An 18728-nucleotide genomic window follows, 5' to 3' on the forward strand; every position below is an offset into this window, starting at 1 on the left:
TCTCATGCTGTGCTATGTTAACTATAGGACAATTATGTTGGGTTTATTACAGTGGCTTGATTGATTGTATGCAGGTGGGCTAAGGTAAGTTATAGCCTACTCTATAGCATATCAGCTGTACTATTCTAGTGTTACAAGGCAGTGTTATTGTACCGTTGCTGGTCCCCACTGCAGCTCAGCTTCCCACTTCTCAATCCCTCCAACGGGAGGAGATCGGGGCCCACTGGATTATTATTGTAAGGTTGATGCACTGGAGTCTTATTACTGAGTGCTGTATTGGATTGTTATTGTAGGGTCGTTGGGATACTGCCTAGGGTTACTGTAGTGTTCCCAGTAAGCTGAGCACTTGGACAGCCATCCAGAAGAGATTCAAATGCATCCCCTGCTGATTTGCAGAGCACCCACAGCTGGCAACCTGTGTTCAGGCTGGTGGTGCATAGTTGCACACGCCTTGGTGCACAACACCGCATTTATTCTGCACATCATGGATAGAAAAGAATTAGAGGGACCCCTGCCGCAGGGAGGCAGCCCTGGGCTGTTGCTGCCGGGTCACTGGGGCCTCGCACCGGGCTGGCTGGGCTGTGGCACGGGCGCCGCCCCCACGAGCCCATTGAAAGGCCCCGGGCTCGCGGCCCCGGCACCGCGGGCGGGAAAGTCATTGTCAGGTTGCCAGGCAACCCCCGCGCCTCGGCCTTCTGAGGCAGGCGGGGCCCGATCCTGCGCCCCGCGGCAGCTCGGCTGCCCGCTCCCCAGGGACGGGATCGGGTCCCTCGACGCCCTCGCCACTCCACGCCGCGCAGGCGCAGTCACGTCTCCCCCCCCCCCGCAACCCGGAAGTGCTCCTCGATTCCCCCTCCGGTTTGGTGCGTCCCACAATCCCCCGCGTCTTCCTTTCTGACCTGTGCCCGGGCAGGGTGAGTGGCTCGTCGCGGGGGCTGCCCGCCCATCCGCTGCCATCCGCCCCGCCGGGGCCCGCCGACCCCCCGGGCCCTGCCCGGCTCGAGTGGGGAGGGGACCCTGCGCCCGCGGCGCCGGGTATTTCGCGGCGCCCCTGAGGGGGAAGGGCCTGGCGGGGGGGTATGTGGGCCCAGGGCTGGGAGTGAAGCTGTGGGCCCAGGGCTGGGCGGGGGGAGGCGATACCGGCATAGGGACAAGCCCTGGGGGGACGGGGTGTGGGCACAGGGACCCCCACGGGTCTGGGGCTCAGGAGCGGAGTGGGTGCTTGTCTAGCAGCATCTCCAGTGCTAGGGTTTGCCCCATGTTGTGTGGGCAGGGCCAAGCAGTTTTCCTAGCGAGCACCCAAAAGCTGGAGCCGAGTGTAAAAGCCTGGACTTATGCTTCAGGGTGTTGGGACAGGAGGGGGGGGGCGGAATATGCTTATCTAAAGTGAAACGTGGGGAGTTGTCACATTGGCGCTGCATGTTTTGAAATCTGCAAGGCTTGTGCTCTATAAAAAGCTGATTACGCTAAAATAAACTTCTGACCCCTAGAAACTAATGTCTGAGGGGTTAAAAGGTTGGAAATGACTTGGTGGAAAGACTCAAAGTTAGACCTGTACCTATGATTTTCAGTGTTGGACAGATGGCTCCAGCAAAGAAAGGTGGAGAAAAGAAGAAGGGGAGATCTGCTATCAATGAGGTGGTGACTAGGGAATATACCATCAACATTCACAAAAGGATCCATGGAGTGTGAGTGGGTTTTTCATGTCTTGTTTGTGCCAAAAAAAAATTGTCCTTATCTTATTTACTTCAAGTTGTTGGTGTTCGGAAATGGTTGTAGTAAGTTCGTGAACGTTAACAGTGGATGAGTGTCATCAAAAGTGCTGACTGGAATGAAAGGATATTTTAGGCCTCAGTTTTGCACCTGCATGTAAGGGCATAGACAACATCAAAGCCTGAGTGGTTATAGTTTTTGACAAATGCAGTTCTTCAAAAGTTTTTCTCGCTTTTCATGAATTTTCCTAGGTTTAGCACGCTGATGTCAAGTTTATAAGGAGTAAACATGTTTCCAGATACTGTTGTTTAGGTTTTTTGCTCATAGCTTTCAAAGAATAATTCCAATACACATTAATATAAATTAAGCATCATTATTGTTAGAGGTGAGTAGCTCTGTGTACAACAAAATAACAGAAGTATGGTATCAGGATGCTAAAACCTGTGAAAAGACTGGGCTAATTATTATGCCTTGGTGAAACAAGTAGACTTCTCTATGGGGAAAAAAACCAAGTGCAATCTATGGGCATTTTAAATGTGCACAGACTAACATCTCATGAGCTGAATAAAGCAATTTAAGTCTTGGTTAATCATGTCTGTCCTGAGAATGGTACAGAACAACTGGTTTATAACACAGTCCGGGAGAAGACTTGATCAAGAACACTGTCAATTCTCAGTCATTTCTCTGGTTGTATAATTAATTACATTCAAATAGGAGAGAGACTCTTTATAAATGATAAAGAACTAATAACAGGGAAATATCTGAGTGACGTTTTTCTACAAGTAGATAATTCATAAATATCATTACTTCAATGCAGATTGGGGGGGGGCACTTTTCTTGCTCTTGCCTTCTCTTTCCTCACTGACTCCTAGCATTATATATTAATTTGTCAGGATATACAAATAGTGCTTGGATGTATGCTGTGCTACCTTAGGTTAAAAATCACATCCAAGGAACGACTTGATATAAGCCCTGGGGGCCAGTTAATACAACAGACATTTAGAAGTAAATGTTGATGAAATTGTATGTACATTATACACCTGTGTCTGTTTAGAAATAACTTACTGGTTTTTGAGAAACTTAAACGAGTGGTCCTGTACCACCTTAGAGACTAACAAAAAAGATAGATAGTATCATGAGCTTTTGTGGACACAACCCACATCTTGAGATAAGTAAAGAAAAGCTGTTGGAACAATGAACAGGTTAGGACAGTCCAACAAAACCTTTTTAACTTTATATGATTATGGAATGACCATCTTGCTAGATCTGTGGCAAGTTTCCAGTGCTAAGAATATTTATGAAAGATTAGCTAAATTACTATTTTCTAGGGATGTTAAATATTGGTTAATTGAATAGTTGATTAACCTTATGAATTCTTATCAGTTACTCACCAACTTTATAGTCCCTGGGGGTGGGGCCAGCAGCTAGTGTGCTCCGGCCCCTCTCCTGAGGAGCCCCCCCCCCCACTCTGTATCGGGCAGCAGCGCAGGGTGCCTGGCGGGAGCTGGTCCATGAGGGGAGCCAGTTTAAAAACCAGCTCCCCTCACAGACCAGCTGCCTGTCTCCCTGCACTGCTGCCTCTGATGAACAGAAGCAGCCCGTGTCCAGGATGGGGTGCTGAGCTCCTGGATCTATCACGAGCCAGAAATGAGCTGGGCTACCTGCCCGCCTGACTCCTAATACTCTTTAAATGCAGAGCTGCACCAGGGGGTAGATCCCAGACCTGGTGTGAGCCAATACTGAGCTGGGCTGCTGGCCAGCCTGCTAAAACTTTACTTGTGGGAACGGGGGCAGAGGGTATAGTCTCTATAACATTCACCAGTAAGCTTTTGCTTATCAGTTAATCAACTACACTATTACATCCCTGTTCTCTGTTCTCAGGGGATTCAAGAAACGCGCACCCCGTGCTCTCAAGGAAATCCGTAAATTTGCAATGAAGGAGATGGGCACTCCTGATGTACGCATTGACACCAGATTGAACAAAGCAGTATGGGCCAAAGGGATAAGGTACGTCCCAGGTGTTTTAATAATGAGTAGAAGAGGAAGAATTTCACAAATGCAGAAGTGAGAGAATTTTTTAAGTATCTCTCCTGCTGACCAGTATTTGCTTTTCACTTGCAAATGTTTCTGTTCTGGTATTATGAGTAAGTGAGAGCTTGGACTTATGGACCCAAATCCACAAAGGGTCATAGCTTCTTGGAAAACGACTGGAAGCCACAAACCCTGGGTTAGGAACCTTGACTCCATATGCTGTGAATAGAAAGAAAAAAGAAGCATCTGAAAATGGGATCCACACAAGCCAGTATACTAGGTGGGGAGCTGCCCATACTAATCAATTGGAAATGCCTAAGATGACTGTTTTGGAAGCCCAGCATTTATGGCTAAGTGTAGTCCTATCTCTAGTTACAAGATGCATCTGAGAACTGCTTCTTCACACAAGTTTAGTGAGGTGGGGATATAGACCTTTAGAACCTTTGGCCTGCTAGTTAGATAACTCGCCCAGATTTGAGATACCAGTTCCCCTCTTTCTGTGAAGAGAAGAGGATTTGAACAGGGATTCCCCAACTTGCAGGTGAGCATCCTAACCTGGTCATTTTATGTGGAATTAGGTGTGCTCGCCTACTAGATAAGACCCTGCAGGCAAGGTCTTCATCTGCTGTGAGAATCATGCTGGGGTGTAGGTGTCAGACAAGTATCCTGATGCTTGCCTCAGCATTATGTGCATGCCCAGAGACAGAAACTTGGCACCCAGTGACTTTCACATTTAAAAAAAACCAACAGGTTTTGAATAAGGTTGGGCTGCAGCTGAATATGAATTTGGTGTATCAATAATGTGTTAATGTTGGTCTCACTGTCTACACCAGTGGTCGCCAGCCCGTAGATCAGGATCTACCGGTAGATCTTGGAGCCTCTGGTAGGTTCCTGGCCAAACCAGTCAGGATCACCTATCAGCCACTGGCACTTCAGTTGCCCCTCCATCCACTATCATGCTGAGCCTGCCTTGGAGCTACCCCCTGGGAGCTTCCTGTTGGCTTTGTAAGGTGTGGGAGGGAGAAGGGTGTCCCTCCTCCCCCCACTCCTGGACCCTATCTCCACACAGAGGAGGAGATGAAGGGAACTTGGCAATGTTGCACACACTGTGCGTGTCACTTGCACACACTGTGCATGTGTCTGTCATTCTCACAAACACACTGTCCTTCCCTCATCTCCTGACCCAACACGTACATGGGGGGTTATTGTTAATTTTACTGCTTGCAAAGTGGGTTATTTTTGGTTTTTGACTGGTCTGTGCATTCCATAACTTTCATTTCTCTCTTACACTTAAATCTTTTGAGTAATGAGTTTCTAAAATGCCAGGCCTGCCGTGGCTGGAGTAATTATCCCTGTGGTAATTGTGCTCCTGGAAGGGGCTGGCATGTCCCTGCAGCCCCTGAGAAAGTCAGAGCAGGGGGTCTCCACATGCTGTCCTTGCCTGTGGACACCACTCCTGCAGCTCCCATTGATCAGTATGGAGAACTGTGGCCAGTAGAGGCTGTGGGGTTGGTGTCTGTGGACGAGGAGCAGCTGCTTTCAAGAGTGGTGCAGGGCCAGGGCAGGAGTGAGCCTACCTTAGCTCTGCTGCTCCAATCCTGGGACAGTTGTCTGGCTACTTGTGGAGGGGGGTGGAACTCGAACCCACCACTCTGCGTGCTCCCCAGGCAAAAGCGTATCCCTTAGGCCACTGCAGAACCCACCCCACCTCCTTACCTTCAGAGGGTCCCTTATCCTGCTTTCCTAATGCAGGAGCCAACTCCATCCCTGGGGCAGCCTGTGTTGGATGCCCAGCTGCTGCCTGGGTGGGTGGGTCTCAAGCCCCCAACCCTACACTCCCTAGGCAAACGTGGTATCCCCTTGCCAACTCGAACAACCTCCCTACCTTCAGAGGGTCCTTTATCCTATGGTGGCTGTCTGCTTACTCCCAGTGTGGGCAGAACTTGAGCTGCTATGGGGGGGGCGGACTTGAGCCCACCACCCTGTGCTCCCCAGGTGAATGACCCATACCCTAAGCTGCTCCAGAGCCCACCCCATTTCCCATACTCCAAACTCCTTGGCCCAAGACCAGAGTCTGCACTCCAAGCGCCTACCCCAGCCTGGTGAAAGTGAATGAGATTTGGGGAGGAAGGGGGTTGGAGTGAGCAGCGGTGAGGCCTCAGAGAAGGGAGGGCAGGAAGCCAGGCAAGGGTATTTGGGTTTCAGGTAGATCTTACATTGCACTTAAATTGAAAAAGTGATCTTGTGGTTAAAATTAGAGATCACTGGTCTACACTGCCGCCTGTAGCAGCAAAACTTGTTCAATGTGAGTGAATAGTCTGACAAAGTTATACTGACTTAAGTGTTAGTGTGCATAGCGCTGTGGTGGTGGGTGAGCTTCCCCTGCTGATGTAAATTAATGCTTCAAGTCAGAAAGTTGGCTTAAGGCACTCAACTCCAGCTATGTAAATAATGTAGTTGGAGTTAACATACCTTAAGTCTAATTTGTCCCCACAGTGAGAGTTTGATGGGAGAATTGCTCCCATCAACTTCCCTTATTCTCTCAACTTAGAGGAGTGCTGTGGTTGATGGGGGCACCATCAATGTTCAATTTAGCGGGTCTTTACTAGATCCTCTAGATCAGAGGTGGTCGTCTTTGCTGTTGGGGGTGGGAGGGTGAACAGGCAGAAAAGAGGGGCAGAGGGCAATACTTAATACATCAGTCTGTTCGTGGACTCATCTCTTCCTCACAGCTCTACTCTGACAAGTCTGATTCTTCTGATGGGTTGTCAGTCTTGAATTCTGTACCCTGGGCAGTGGCTATCTAGGTTCTCCTCAAAAGGAGTTTGGTCAGATCATGTTGTACTTCCCTGCTCAACTGTGTAGCATACTAAAAATAAGATATATGGAGATATAGGTTGAACTTCTCTAGTTTGGCTCCCTCAACACCTGACCAGTGCTAAACCAAAGAATTTGTCGAAACATGGGAGGTCAGTCTTGTCGAGCATTACTAACACTTCCACTGCTTACTGAGCTCTTAGAAGACATTTAGCTCTAATTTGCCCCTAAGTAACAGCCCAGGGCCGGGGGCTGTAAACAAACTTTATAGGACCACCAGGAAACTTGGCCACACCCATAAGTAAACATCTGGCTTACTAAAATCATGGTGGACCAGAGAGGTTCAATCTGTACTAATCTGGGACTAGCTTTGAAGGACTAGTGTAGGCCTAAATACACATAGGCTGTGTCTAGACTGGCCAGTTTTTCTGGAAAATCATCTGCTTTTCCAGAAAAACTTGCCAGCTGTCTACCCTGGCCGCTTGAATTTCCGCAAAAGCACTGACTTCCTACTGTCTGAAACCAGTGCTTCTTGCGGAAATACTATGCTGCTCCTGTTCGGGCAAAAGTCCTTTTGCGCAAAAGGGCCAGTGTAGACAGCTCAGATTTGTTTTCCGCAAAAAAGCCCCGATGGCGAAAATGGCGATCGGGGCTTTTTTGCGGAAAAGCGCGTCTAGATTGGCACAGACGCTTTTCCGCAAAAGGTGCTTTTGTGGAAAAGCGTCCTGCCAATCTAGACGCTCTGTTCCGAAAATTCTTTTAATGGAAAACTTTTCTGTTAAAAGCATTTCTGGAAAATCATGCCAGTCTAGACGTAGCCATACTGTCTTGTAGGCCACTTGTGCTTCAAATGTTATCTGTGGCTGATACTCCCCTTTAAAAAACCATGTTCCTGCTACCCTAACATGTTGGCACATAACAAGGATTCATCACTGAATTTGGTCTGCTATTTGGATTATTAGCTTTCCTGGCTCAAGCTGGGTAGTGATGGGGAACATGACAGGTCCAGAATGCATTCATTTTCTTTGCCTGGTATTACTGTTAATCACTGGCAAGGAGATATAGCTGGCACACATATAGTGCTTGTTCCTCAAAGTGGACTCATCTGTGCTTATTTCCAAATGTCACTTTTTTAGGTCCACTGATTGCTTCCTGGGAGAGCCTTAGCTCTAGCTCCTCACTTTAAGAGATCCACTGAAAATTAAACTATATTAACTTATGCAATATTTTCAATTTAGGAACGTTCCCTACCGTATCCGTGTACGTTTATCCAGAAAACGCAATGAGGATGAAGATTCACCCAACAAACTGTATACACTGGTTACCTATGTACCAGTCACCACTTTCAAAAGTAAGTGCGCATACTACTGTTCCCTGTATGTTGTGCACTTGTGTGGCAACTCATGAGGCACAGATGCCATACAGCTGATTAGGTTTGTTTCTACTGGTGATATTCAAAATTTATTCCATACATGGATGTAAAAGATTAGAGGGAACATTAGTACAAGCCTTTGAAGTGTCTGTTTGCAATGAAGATTCTTCCAGATACCTGTAGACACTTTAGTACAGGTGTGGCCAATCCATTCTGGGCAAAGAGCCAAGTGGGTCCAGTGCAGAGCTGGGGCAAAGTTGTTGAGCAAAGCAAAAAAAGGCTGCTCCTTTAAAAGGAGCCCCTGGTTACATTTGAGGGGGAGGGGAAGCTCTGCCCCTTTAAGAAAATGCATTGAGTGTTTTTGGCCAACATCATCTTTAATGGCCATGCGGATGGCTCCCCTGCCCAGGTCAGCACAAGGAGCTGAGAGGAGAGGGCTATTTTTGGGGGTGTAGGTGGGAAGAGCCCCTTGCAGCTCGTGAGCTGTGGGTTGGCCACGGTTGCTTTAGTATAGTGTTAGCTTGCTGGCTAGACTGTGGATCCTGTCAAAGAGCTTTACTCTTAAATTTCTGCTGCGCTCACACCCAAACAGAAGTCTAATGAAGCTGAATAATTCTATGAATTTTGTGGTCTGTCACTAGTAGGGATGCAAGGGACTAGTCTCCCCTCTTTCCCCCCACTACCTCTATCAGAGAGGCAGCGAGGGGGAGCAGGGGAAGTAGAGGCACAGCAGAAATGGCACGAGCGGGGACTGAAACAGTCTGCATTTACACTGCTTCTGCTGTGTGCAAGAGCCCTGTCAGGGGTCTTGTGCATTCAAAGCCTCAGGTGCTGCAGTGCCTCCACTTTTGAACTGTAGCAGGGCTCTTGCTATATACAGGCAGTCCCCGACTTACGCGGATCCGACTTATGTCAGATCCGCAGTTACGAACGGGGCTGCCCCAGAGTACACGGACTGCGGGACCTCGCGGTCCTGCCGCCCGTGTACTCTGGGGCTTTGCTCTGCGTCTCCCTGGTCTGCAGACCAGGAAGACGCAGAGCAAAGTCGCGGAGGGGCTTGGGCAGCGGGTCAGCCCTGCTGCCCAAGCGCCCCTCCCTCCCCCTCCTCCCCCGCACAGCTTTGCAAAGCGCGGGGAAGCCGGCAGCGGGGGGGCTTGGGCAGCGGGGCACCCCAGGCGCCCCGTGGCTGTCCCGCTGCCGGTGTCCTCAGAGGCTTTGCTCCCTGTCTCCAGCAGACCAGGGAGACTGGGAGCAAAGCCGCGGAGGACCCAGGCGGCAGGACCGCAGTGCATCTTGGTCCACCGCCCGTGTCTTCCTGGTCTGCTGGGGTGGGGGGGGGGGGGGGCGCGCAGCTAGTACACCGCCCGCCCCCCCCCCAGCAGACTAGGCTTTTCTCCGGACGCCTGTGGCAGAGCAGCTGGGGTGCTGCCGGTTGGTCCCGCAGCGCTGCTCTGGGCACTACTGGTCCAACCCAGCAGCACCCCAGCTGCTCTGGTCCTGATTCAGCCGCTGCTGGTCAGTTTCAACAGCGGCTGAATCAGGACGCCTTGGGCAGAGCAGATGGGGTGCTGCTGGGTTGGTCCAGTAGTGCCGAGGAGCGGCGCTACTGGAGCAACCCAGCAGCACCCCAGCTGCTCTGCCCCGGGCTTCCTGGAATCAGCTGCTGATCAGTTTCAGCAGCAGCTGACTTGGGGACGCTTGGGGTTCTTAAGTTGATTCTATATGTAAGTCAGAACTGGCGGTCAGTTTCAGCAACGGCTGGACGCCAGTTCCGACTTACATACAGATTCAACTTAAGAGCAAACCTACAGTCCCTATCTTGTACATAACCTGGGGACTGCCTGTAGTTCAAAAGCAGAGGCACCCTTATAGACTGGTGGAAGGAAATCCTGTTGACTATTTAATCTAAACTTAACCTTCCTAGTTACTAGATTAAAAAGATTCATAAATGTGAGTTGTTATACTCTAAATGCTGGCAATACTTGCCACTTTAAGAATGCTCATATCAACAAGTTTAGCAGAAGTCTTGATCTTGTGGCTAACTTCCAGTTATGGCTTTGAGTGTATCTAAGATTTGAAGTAGAGTTAGAGTAGCTTGGTTATTAATGCAACTTAATTTGTATTTTTTGCAGGTCTACAGACAGTCAATGTGGATGAAAATTAAACTGATTTTCATTACAATAAAGTTATAAAAATGACACTTGGATATGCTTTAGTCTTTGAGCATTAAAAGAACAAGGTATCTAAGACAGCATTTGGTGGTGAGCCATCTGAAATTTCTACATGTTTTATTGGGGTGTTATTTTAATTCTTCTGCTACCAGTCTTTCTAAAAAATATTGTTTACGTTATAAGAAGTAAAGCAGCATCTTGTACCCACCTCAAAACAAGGAGATAGTCAGTGAAATTAGAAGGAAATTCACAACCAAAAAAGAAGAGAGATTTTTTTCCCACCCAATCTGTAATTAAACAACCCTAGGAAGTTGAGGAAAAAGAACTTGACTAGGGACCATCCACAGTTAGGTTTATCCTTTGCAGCTTAAACCCTGATCTCTGCTGCAGTGTAGAGATTCTCTCATGTCTTCTGTATCCTCAAACATCTACATTAGAAGCAAGACACTTGATTTTTAGTGTTCTATGGTAATGTCTGGTATCTGAGGGATGGTAGGGGGTGGGTTCCTTTTTTGGTAAGTTACATCTCCTTAAAGCATGAAAAGTAACACACAATATTATCCCCCATTTTGAAAAGTACTCTTTGCACAGGAGAGTTAGAGGGAGTATCATGCAAGTACCTCATGAAGTATTCCTTAGTTGAAGAGATGATACAGTACCCCTACTTTCAAGACGTTAAAATCCAGTACAAAAAGGTTTAATTGAAAAGTGCATCTTTTCACAGATCAGAAGCAGTCCAATGTACACTTAACATAAGCAAGACATTCAAATCTGAATACAATCAAAAATATTAAAATAGTTTCAATTACCAGCATTGAAACAAGTCCTCAGGATTAGTGCAAACAAAACAAAAACCCAAACCACCACATAAACTGTAGACAATAGTTGAGTTTTCCCCAAATTAAAAAAAAAAAAAAGCTGGGTAACAAGACTACTGGAACCAGCTTCTGTTCTCTCAGTACATAATGGGGTCTTCAGAGTTTTCACAGTGCAGACAGATGTTTCCTTTACATTCAGACATGTTTAATAAATCAATGGCACAAACTACACCCCTTCAGCTTTTAAAGCAAGCAAAACAATTAACTGGTTTATAAACTTGCTTTTCCTTCACAAAATGTGCTTTGATGTAACTTCAGTGCAGTTACTTTCAGGTAAATTTGCTACTGTGTATTTATTACAGGTTCAGCTAGTGACTGGCTGCTCTTTCCATTTGTTTTGAGAGTATATTGATTTAGCTTAGCATTCTCCAATTTTGGTTTCAGTTCTAAAGGCTTTTCAAAGAAATTTACCAATGACTGTTCGGTCAAGAGTGATGCTAAAATTTGTTCAAAGGAGATAATCCAGTTCCCTTCAGTCACAGGTAACGCTTGAGTTTCTTTATGTGTAGTCTTCACAGTGTCAGTGAAAACAGGGTCCTGGGCAGAGGCCTCAGGCTGTAGGTCCTCAGTAAATTCATCTGATCCACTTCCCAAGCTGCTGCTTCTTTGACCCACTTCTCCAATCTGTAGTAGTAAAGTGGTCACAGTAGCAATGGCTTGATACAAATAGTTTTCCTCTGGATCTTCATGAAACATGCTGTACAAGGTTTTGCAGAACTGGATGAATTCCCTCTTATAAGGCAAGAGAAATGATAGAACAGGTCAAATTATTGATCACACACATCACAGATATATACCATGTCATGGATACAGTACAACAGCTGTAAAACTTTGGGCATGTATAAGGCAAAAGTTCTGCAAACTCTTGATACAATTATAACATTTTTAGCAGTTTGACAAAATGCCAAAGTAATACTTGCCTAATTTAAAATGTCAGAGACCAGATTTCATATATGCCTCCAATCCATTACGGTTTCATGGGAATGGATGGCATGTGATTAGCCTTGGGATGGGGTGACACCTTCAGTCAATCCAGAAACTGACAGTGCTGTAAGCACTAGGGATGTGAGCTCTCCGCCCACCATGGGTAGGGGGCTGCTCCAGGCCTGTGGGGCCCACCACAGTTGGGGAGCAGGCCCTAGAGTGGCCTACCCCCTTTAACCAGTAAACACAAATTAAAACAGGATTTTACATTCCTAGTAAGCATAACAAGTGATCTCTAGACTCTGCATTAGCTGCTTGTTGGCCCACAGAAAATGTAGATATAGCTTGGACCGACTATTTGAGAGAGAATCTCTCCCAGTACTACATTAGTGTATGTGCAGGCAGTGGGGTCACATGGGTTCTCAATTAAAAAGAGAGTTGCTGGTGGGGTGTTGCAAAAGTCCCTAATCTTTTGGATTAGTTTCACCTGATCCAAAATAATTCCAATTCTGGTTCTCATACATGGAGTAATTTTAGATTTGTTTGCAGTACCTCCCATTAGAAAGGGCTGCACAGGTGTGCTCAGACATATTTAAAAAGTATTTCCCACCCTCACATTGAGAATGTAATTTTAAATATACCACCTGGCTCATTTTAGGCATTGCTTTTTCAGTTTTAGCATCCTTTTCTTTGGCTAAATCTTTAAGCATCTGCTTCAGTTGCTTCTGGTAATCTACTGTATCACCTTACGAGGAGAAAATAAAACAAGCATTAGTTTTAAATTCACTGCAACAAATTCTAAAAAAAACTAGGAAAAGAGGAAAAACTTGAGCACTAATGAACTTAGAGCTAGACAGCTCTATTAGTACATACCATTTGCTTTTTCAAGTACTAGTGGCCTCGAAGTAGACAATAAAGGATTCTTTAGTGGTGACTGACTGTCTCTCTCATTTTCTGTGAGAGCTAGCAAAAAAAGAATTGAGATATTAACGGACCATTTCCAGAATCACTAAACTAAGAGCTTTATTACATTTTAATTCTCTGGGCTCAGCAAGAAAATTATCTTTCATGTTAAAGGTGGCATTTAAGACCCAGCATTGACTGCAAGATACCTTAAGTATAGTAGCTGTGAACTCCCTTGTTACAGGAAGACAGACACACAGAAGTTTCAAATTTAATCAAAGATTATATACTGGAATTTTGTGAAAATTGTAGCTGACTAGCACCATTAAAATGCAGAGTGCACATCATCTCGGCTGAGGGCAGAAATGTACATTTATTTAGCAACATCTGTTTCCCAAAGTGTCTGTTTATGGGGACTGGAAGAGAAAGGGAGAATGGACTTTTCTTTTCAACATATCTTACCAGGAGGGATATGCAGCCTGTATAACATGTTTATCTTTTCATTCATTTCTCCATTGTACATAACATCTACAAGAGAAAAATAAACAGGGCACCAGAATATTTATTTCCACAGTTTAAAAAAATTAAATGTCCTTTAAGTCAACCAAGTGTACACGCATCCAGTGTATTAAAATGAAATATTTTAAAATGAAATATTTAAACTGCCCTGACCAGCTAGTAACAGCAAGTAAGAGCCAGCTAGCTTAGTCTTCTATATAGCCCTAGCATTACCAACCTGTGAAACACATCTCGTTTAGAAAACATAGCAAGAATGCAAAGTGGCCTATTGTCACAGCTGAATGAATCCATGCCACCATTTTCCTCTTAATACATACACCTCTTCCATGGTGTGGGATAAGCAGAACAATGCAGGCTCACCTATTTTTTAAAAATAACCCAGATAGTAGCGATGCAGACAAGATACTAATATTTAATTAACTCAAAACATTGTGAGGGGTTTTTTAAGCTAGTCACACCAGCTCATGATAAGAATTATACAGCATTTCAGCTCTATCAAAAATCAGTTCAAGACACCAGGGCTACGTCTGTATTGGCAAGATTTTGCGCAAATACTTTTTAAACGCAAGAGTTTTTGCGTTAGAGTATTTGAGTAAGAGAGCATCTACATTGGCATGTTCCTTTGCGCAAAATATGTGCTTTTGCGCAAGAGCATCCGTGCCAGTGTAGATGCTGTCTTGCGCAAGAAAGCTCCGATGGCCATTTTAAACATCAGGCTTTCTTGCGCAAGAAATTGATGTTGCCTGTCTACACTGGCCTCTTGCGCAAGAACAGTTGCACAAGAGGGCTTATCCCTGAACGGGAGCGTCAGTATTTGTACAAGAAGCACTGATTTTATACATTAGAACGTCAGTGTTGTTGAGCAAGTACTCACGGCCAGTGTAGACAGGTGGCAAGATTTTGCACAAAAGCGGCCACTTTTGCACAAGATCTTGCCAACATAGACGTAGCCTAAGTGAGGACACCTACATTTGAACACTGTGTTTGGCATCCTACTATGCGTAAGGCAGTTTCAACTTCAGCAAGATAATGGTGGTGCACAGTCTTGTGGCATTCTAGACACTAACTGCATCCCAGAACTATCCTACCAAAGGAGTCTAGTTCAGTTCAGACAGTCCAAACACAGCAAGCATACAGGGAAAGAGGATAAGCAAAAGGTTGCTGTGTAAGAGAAAAATATGGCCCCCATGCTAGACATAGGGGTGCTGAGATTCTCTACTATTCCAGCCTCTAATTACATAAAGACTACATGAATTATGAATCACAAGAGCTAGGAGGCAGCAGTCTGAACTGGGGAGGAGGGAACATAGCATGGTAGGAAAGGATTTTTCAGCCTTCACACAGAAAATAACATTTATGCAATTTTACACATGGTACATCTTCAGTTCAAAATGTTTTTCCTAGCAAATCCTGTGACTGAGAACTGTGAAGCATTTTAATTAAGAGGATTTTTCCAAAAAGGTCCTTAGGTTGCCTTATAATTCTAATTGTTTCATATAACTGGAACGAAGTAAAATCAGTGCAGGAGAGAGATTAGCTAACCTGTATACCAGAAAAAGATGCCCTTCTCTAACTTTGGCATGCTAACTGAAGCCACACCACCCTGCATCCCATCCCGCCACTGGCCCAGACCAAGTGTCAGTTGGATTGTCACTACCTAAACAGCTAGCAAATCCTTTGAATTCAATGAGACGGTCCATGTTTTCATCCAGGAGTCGGAATGTCCTTTCAGCTAAAACTTTAGTGTGCTCCCCGCATGTCCATGGTGAGACAAGTTCATAAAGGTTAGTGAACTGCTGAGAGTCTATTCTGTACTGCTCAGCATAAGGTCGATTTGGGTCATGTCGCTCAATTACTGGGCCCATCCATTGCCAGTAGCAGCTCATTAGATGCTCTCTCTAAGAGGAATCAAAAGTAGTAGAGAAGAAAGCATTGTTACAAACATTAGTAAGACTAGTAGTTGACACAGACTTATTTCATATCAATATTTCATATCAAAGTATTCTCAAGCAGTTAACCTCTTTTTGTAGATATAACAATACCAAGATAATTCCTAAGGGAAAAAAACTGCATGAGTTTCAAGTCAGACAAGTTCTCTCGTGATTTCTAATGGGTAATTTGTAGGTAACATTTTCAAAACAAGAGTTTTGCAATATTTTCTCCTGATTGCCTAGTAATTGTTTCTGGAAGGTATAAAATACACAGACACAGTCAGGTAAATCTCACGCCATTACTAAAAAAGAAGCCAGGAAATTAAATTAGGAACAAGACAAATAAGTTATTTGTAAAATAAAATTGCCAAATCCCAGGAAACTAAGTGAATAGAGAGGACTCCGGGTTAGTTTTTTACTGAGAGGTGAGGACTACCCTCTAAAGAACATCAAGAATGTGAAACTGAAGAGTGTTTTTATGGTACTTCAGCTTTTTGCTGCACAGTGCAAAGAATGTAGTTTCCAGAGCTGTGCATTATTAAACCAGAAGTTGCTAGGAAACACAAGAACCTGATCTCACCCAGTCTTTTCTTGTACTACAGGTGAGAGGGGCATGTTAAGGTTATTCTGTGCTCTTTTAAGAAGTGTCCTGAGGTCTCTGAGGCCAAATACAAGCCCCACTATTTTAAATGGTCATTACATTTACTCTCTTTAATCCAGCTGAAAAGCCATTCAAAGGGAGAAAAACAACAAGGTGCAGTCTAGCACCTTATCTTAATGACAGCACTGTTGATAACACAGTAACTCTTCCTGTAGTTCTTCAGTGAAAGTTCAGTATAAGCCCAAATAATGGTCTGCATCCTAAATCCCATTAACACTGGAGTTTTCTGTCTTCATCCCTCCACTTCCAAACATACCAACCTTAAACAGGTCATATAGCTCCTCTAAATCTTCAGGAAGAATTGAAACATCTGGGATGACAACTCGGAGCTTAAAGGAAAAGAAGGAAAAACACAGTAGTGAATACCAACACTAGTATAAATGGCATGGATAAGAAACATGCCCACCCACGTTGTAATCTAACAGTGAAAAAGGCCAGCCAAAATGCAACATTTATGGTTAAAGCCCTGCAAATCCATGGATATTCGCTTTATATTTGCATATCCAGAATACCCACAGTTCATTTTTGCAGTTATAAATGCAAATACAGATATAAATTTTGTATCCAGAACAAATGTGTGGGATATATGCTCTATGTCTGCAGGTATCTGTATCTGCAGATATAAATGCGGATATCAGCGGCTCATTGTTGCAGATACAAATACAGATACAAGTTTTGTATCCACGCAGGGCTCTATGGTTGCATATTTCTTCCTCACTTCCCTTCAAATCTATCTTAGGGACATTATAAATACAAGTACCAAAAAACAAACTAAAAAAGCATCAGATAATAGCTCTCCCTTAACTAGTGCTGTAGTACCTGTTTAAATTTAAAGCACGCTTCTGTAATGTAATAATAGTTTAAAAACCTCCGTTCTAGAAAATTCTACTCACCACATTTTGTTTGGTTGTATCCTCATGGCTTTGCAGAACACGAATCCTGTGTTTATAGCGCATATGCTCTATCTGTTCCACAGAGTGGTCACCAAATTTCTAGAATATAGGAATAGATTTTTTAACGTTTCTAAAAATGTAAAAAGTACAAAGTAGTATTTTCCTAGAACAATGACAGACCTTCAATATATTTAGTTTCTAGGTCACCAACCTAACTAGGTATATTTACAACATGCCTATTATTGTGGTAGCTGAGTACCTTATGAAGGGGCTAAGTTACCAGAGTACAGTAATTCCTCATTTAACACTACAGGCAGTCCCCGACTTATGCGGATCCGACTTATGCCGGATCCGCACTTACAAACGGGGCTTTTCTCGCCCTGGAGCTCGCGGGCGGCGGGACCGCCCAGAGCGCAGCGGTCCCACCACCGCGTCCTCCGGGGCGAGAAAAGCTGCTCCGGGTCTTCCTGGTCTGCTGGGAGGGACTCCCCAGCACAGCAGGGAGACCTGAGCAAAGCCGCACAGGCGGCAGACCCCGCTGCCTGTGCAGCTTTGCTCCTTTGCCCCAGACCAAAGCCGCACAGGCGGCGGGGTCCTTCGCCTGTGCGGCTTTGCTCTGGTCTCCCTGCTGTGCTGGGGGGGAGTCCCCCCCAGCACAGCAGGGAGACCCGAGGAAAGCCGCACAGGCGGCGGGACCCCGTTGCCCGTGCGGCTTTGCTCCTTTGCCCCGGAGCAAAGCCGCACAGGCGGCGGGACCTCTGCGCCTCCGCGGCTTTGCTCAGGTCTCCCTGGTCTGCGGGGGGGAGGAGGCGCCTCCCCCCCCCCCCCAGCAGACCAGGCTTTTGTTGCGGGACGCCTGGGGTAGAGCAGCTGGGGTGCTGCCGGGTTGGTCCTGCGGGGACCTACCCGGCAGCGCCCCAGCTGTTCTGTCCCAGGAGTCCAGATTCAGCTGCTGTTGAAACTGATCAGCGGCTGATTCCAGGAAGCCAGGGGCAGAGCAACTCTGCCTAGGGCTTCCTGTAGTCAGCCGCTGATCAGTTTCAGCAGCGGCTGAATCTGGAGCCAGTTCCGACTTACATACAAATTCAACTTAAGAACAAACCTATAGTCCCTATCTTGTACGTAACCCGGGGACTGCCTGTATACATGCGTTTCTGAAAATGTTCGTACTAAGCGAAAATGTGCTATGCGAGGTCAATTTTCCCATTAAAAATAATGGAAAAGGTGGGGGTTGCGTTTCAGGTGGTGGTGGCAAAGTCAATTTTTTGTTGGTGCTGAGTCGTCAACATTAGATATCTAGCAACACAAGTCGCCGCAGTTTGTTAAAACACAAAGATAAACAAGTGAGTGAGCGGAGGAGCGCTGTGACCAAGTGTATTGCACTGTGACCAAGTGCTCTTGAATATTACCACTGTTTTCACCAACTTATACCGCCATGCGAAGTAATCCGCCACTTAGTTATTTTCGTGTTATTTCAGGGACAGTTGTGTTATTTGAAAAACATTCCCTTAAAAAAAAAAAATGGTGCTACTGCGAAAATGTGTTAAGTGGGCACTTATTAAACGAGTAATTACTGCATGAAGCTATGGAAAAAAAATCACACTTTTCTTTAACTATCACAGAGAAACAAACATTTTAAAATCTGACTAGAAAATTTAGTCGATATTACATTTTTGTTACCTCATAGGAATCATGGATTAGATCAGCTATTTCAGTCACTGGGCAGGGCTCCTGTTCATCACTGAAAAAGGCATGTTGATTACTGATTGGTGGTAGAGGGCTTTCCTCATTTTTAACATGATCTAAAAACCTAACAGGAAGGAGGCAATAAAAACACAGATCACTGCACTGTGCATGCTGTGAGCAGAATAATACATACATTTGAGCCAAAAGACTGTGCTTAATGGAAATGTAC

General features: G+C 45.4%; 2 protein-coding genes across 8 annotated transcripts in view; one reads left to right on the forward strand and one right to left on the reverse strand.

Moving 5' to 3' along the window:
- Positions 1-872: 872 nt before the first annotated feature.
- On the forward strand, positions 873-10131 carry RPL31 (ribosomal protein L31). The gene is made up of 5 exons (XM_075917216.1): positions 873-914; positions 1572-1688; positions 3595-3720; positions 7800-7912; positions 10066-10131. Exons 2-5 carry the CDS (start codon positions 1582-1584, stop codon positions 10095-10097), a joined length of 378 nt encoding a protein of 125 aa, XP_075773331.1. The 5' UTR covers positions 873-914; positions 1572-1581; the 3' UTR covers positions 10098-10131.
- Positions 10132-10785: 654 nt separating this feature from the next.
- Positions 10786-18728, reverse strand: part of TBC1D8 (TBC1 domain family member 8) — a 105414-nt gene continuing 97471 nt past the window's right edge. For all 7 annotated transcript variants that reach the window (XM_006133189.4, XM_025189715.2, XM_075917115.1 and 4 more), the window contains 8 exons: positions 18494-18623; positions 16814-16912; positions 16181-16249; positions 14986-15226; positions 13272-13337; positions 12780-12869; positions 12551-12651; positions 10786-11714 (listed from right to left, as the gene is read on the reverse strand). In XM_006133189.4, coding sequence (XP_006133251.2) covers positions 11265-11714; positions 12551-12651; positions 12780-12869; positions 13272-13337; positions 14986-15226; positions 16181-16249; positions 16814-16912; positions 18494-18623 — 1246 coding nt within the window. In that variant the 3' untranslated portion in view covers positions 10786-11264. The remainder of the gene's footprint in view (positions 11715-12550; positions 12652-12779; positions 12870-13271; positions 13338-14985; positions 15227-16180; positions 16250-16813; positions 16913-18493; positions 18624-18728) is intronic.

This window comes from Pelodiscus sinensis, chromosome 1, assembly GCF_049634645.1.
Source record: "Pelodiscus sinensis isolate JC-2024 chromosome 1, ASM4963464v1, whole genome shotgun sequence".
Taxonomy (NCBI): domain Eukaryota; kingdom Metazoa; phylum Chordata; order Testudines; family Trionychidae; genus Pelodiscus; species Pelodiscus sinensis.